Source organism: Mus caroli, chromosome 4 (genome assembly GCF_900094665.2).
Source record: "Mus caroli chromosome 4, CAROLI_EIJ_v1.1, whole genome shotgun sequence".
Classification (NCBI taxonomy): domain Eukaryota; kingdom Metazoa; phylum Chordata; class Mammalia; order Rodentia; family Muridae; genus Mus; species Mus caroli.
This window is the reverse complement of record NC_034573.1, coordinates 103,866,324-103,869,744: the sequence shown is the minus strand read 5'-3', so window position 1 is coordinate 103,869,744 and position 3,421 is coordinate 103,866,324. Positions and strand designations below refer to the sequence as shown.

The following is a 3,421-nucleotide window of genomic DNA, read 5'->3' as shown; positions in this document are numbered from 1 at the left end:
GAGGGAGGGAGGGAGGGAGGGAGAGAGGGAGGGAGGGAGGGAGAAAAAAAGAAACTACCCTTTCAAAACAGTGAGCCTGGAACCAGAATAAAGGTTCTCAAAAGAAGAGAAATAAATGATAAGCAAAAGACCTCAAGGAAAAAAATGTATATTTGGAGGGGGGCAGTTTAGGGAGTGAAAATCAAAACAGCTTTGAAATTTGAACTTACACCATGTAAATAGCAAAGATTAGAAACAAACAACAACAGGAAGTGCTGATGGGGGGGGGGTAAGAGAAAAGATAAGCCTGATTCATCACTGATAGAACTGAAACTGGTGCAATCATTTTTGGAATCAGTATTGAGAATTTTCAAAGGTAAAAGTAAATCTAATTTATATTCCAGGTATATCACTTCTTACCATGTGCCCAAATAAGAGATATATCAGAGGGTTTGGAGGGAAAAAATATGAAGAAAATAATTATGTAAATTTACTATAATCTCAAAAAAACAAAAAAAAATTTCAAAAGGAACTATGATATCATTGGAACTAGCAGATAACAATGACTAGTTTATATAGGTGCCTCAATGTTTCAGTGTTATCTTAAAAATAAATATATTATTTATATTAGATAAATAATAAAACTTTAGTGCTTATAAACTTAAAATATGAAAAAAGAAAACCAAACATCACAACATAATTAGCATGTAATTCCATTTATTGGCACAAAGACACTGGTATACTGTGCTCCACAAACAACTTACCTGTCACATTGAGGTTCATGATAGCCACATCAATAAAGCCACTACCATTAAATGAACATTGGTAAGGTCCATCATCCAAAATGTTTATATTATGAATTCGGAGGGACACTTTGCCTTCTCCAATGGCCTCCTTCACAAACTCTGTACGATTTGCATATTCAGGAGCAGCTTCTTCACTCATTTTATGGCCACCTCTGTATAGGTAAACAGGTTGGGAATGNCCACTCCTGAACCAGCGTACCTCCATATGCATCACACTGTGTGGTGGGATCACNTGGCAGCTGAGCACAGCCTGGCCTCCTACTCTAGCTAACAGGTATCTTGTGGGAGTAGTTACCCTCAGTTTCTCTGTGGAAGAACAAAAAATACCAAAATAAGTCTGATGCCATGACCTCCTCTCTGTATATACTCTGTTTTAAAAAATACATACTACACACTGCCTATTTTACTTAGCTGATCCAAATGTTCAGCTCTGACTGTACTCCCTGTACTCCATCAATATTTTATATTTTGAAAACACAATACTATTTCATTGTACCTTAGAGATGTAGGGTAGATGATTGTAGAGTAGAAAGCAAAAGTAATTTGTTTCTCTACTTTAAAAACAATCTGCCAGATGCAACTATTTTGAAACTTCACAAGATATTGTGGCCTTAGAATTAGTCATTTGATGGGAACTGTGGTGGAATTTCTCAGAGAAACAATTAAAAGAAAGGAGATTTGAGATTTGCTTTAGCTCCTAGTTTCTTAGTTATCTCACATTTAAGGAGAAAAAATAAATTTCAGATTTCCAGGGATCATTTATTTCAGCATTTTACTTGTCATAACATGGAATGATGAGTTTCTGCACCTTAAATGCAGAAGGAATCAAATGGAAGTGAATCTTAGATTCGATGCACAGAAAAAAAAGGGGAGGGGACAAGTTATCTTCAAGTCTCTTCCTCTAAGATTAATGATGATCTATGCCTTCATCAAGGAAGTTCCATGTTGTACAGTGTGGTTGATAATGCAGAAACCCATAGCTGGCCAAGATGGTGGGATTGAGGACTGTTCTGGGTCAAATCGGATATGTATATCATTCCTTTTAAGGCTCTAAAAGTATTGGAGCAGAAGGGACAGAATGAATGAAAAGAGAGATCATGATAAGATGTGTAGGAAAAAATAATCCTCTGGATATAACAGATGTTGTACTCATGCAGCCATGAAAGCTGTGGCCATAAACACAATCATGGCACGTTATCAAATCCATCAATATTTCATCATGCTCATAGAGGGGGTCAAGAGCTCCCACATATGCCAGAGGATCTGTTGGATCTAAATGGCTTCTGGGGTAAGGAATACCAATTTTTTCAGTAGTGTATGAGTGAGACCAACTTGTAAGAAGAGCTTCAGCAGGAGAAGAAATAGGGTGTGAACAGGGAAAGGAAGTGAATACAACTTAAATTTACTATACATGTTTATCAACTGACCAAAGAAAATTTGAAAAGATTTTAAAGGATTTTATTTATTTTAAACAAATAAACTTCTTACCTGAAGACACCATCACTTGCAGAAAAAGAAAGTACACACAGAATCCGGAAAAGTGAGATAACTCAGGCTTCATCATATCTGAAAATGACTCCAGAAAGAGGTTAGAAGCAATGAGACATGAGGCATGCACTGTCTACATAGACAGATATTCTTCATAACTATAAAAAGGGTTAAACTTATAGTAAGTATTTACTTTGAAATAGTAAGGCTTCCCAGTGTTTAATAGAATGTCTCTAACCTCATACATCATTCTGATCAGAAGTCTTCTCTGTACCTTTATCCCACTGACTCAGACTCATCTATTTTATCATGTTCTATGGTTCAAGTATGTCTAGACAGGTGGTAGACCCTCAGAAAAAACCTGTAGGGAGTAATTCTGATGCTTTGATCAGGGCTCTGCCTGTGAACTCTGAAGGTTTTGTTCCCAATTGGTTCTTGATCAATCAATAAAGATGCTAGCAGCCAATGGCTAGAAGGAAGACAGAACTTCTGGGTTCTTGCAGGCTGGCTAAAATATGCAGGAGGAAAATTAGATCTGTCATGCTTCAGAGGGAGAAAAAGGCACCAGCCTTGTGATATCTTCAACAGAGTGGCCATTGGCCATTTCCTCAACTGGGCCTAGGGTAGCAGGTGGAAGATTAGAAATGCAAGTAAGCTGAGGGAAGATTTAGAGGTGTTGAGCTGGCAGTAAGGGTAACTGAGCAAGTAAGCTGAGGGCAGATTCAAAGATGTTGAGCTGTGAGGGAAGGTAAGTGCACGTTATCCAAAGGAGACTTAGACGTGTTTAGGTATTGAACTAAAAGGCATATTAAATTAAGTGTGTTTGTGTGTGTGTGTGTGGGGGGGTGTTCATCCACAGATCTGGTGTGACTCCTGAGTAGTGTTTAGTAGAATGGTCTGCCCATTTTCTGTATCCATTCCTCTGTTAAGGGACATCTGGGTTCTTTCCAGATTTTGGCTATTATAAATAAGGCTGCTATAAACATAGTGGAGCATGTGTCCTTTTTACAAGTTGGAACATCTTCTGGGTATATGCCCAGGAGAATTATTGGTGGATCTTCTGGTATTACTATATCCAATTTTCTGAAGAACTGCCAAACTGATTTCCAGAGTGGTTATACCACCTTACAATCCCACCAACAATGAAG

The 3,421-nt window shown here is 37.8% G+C and overlaps 1 protein-coding gene across 1 annotated transcript in view; it reads right to left on the bottom strand.

Moving 5' to 3' along the window:
* Nucleotides 1-2,349, bottom strand: part of LOC110293469 (selection and upkeep of intraepithelial T-cells protein 8-like) — a 17,308-nt gene extending 14,959 nt beyond the window's left edge. The window contains 2 exon segments of the mRNA XM_021161284.1: nt 744-1,091; nt 2,274-2,349. Of these exon segments, the coding sequence (XP_021016943.1) occupies nt 744-1,091; nt 2,274-2,349 (424 nt within the window).
* Between the last annotated feature and the right edge of the window lie 1,072 nt (nt 2,350-3,421).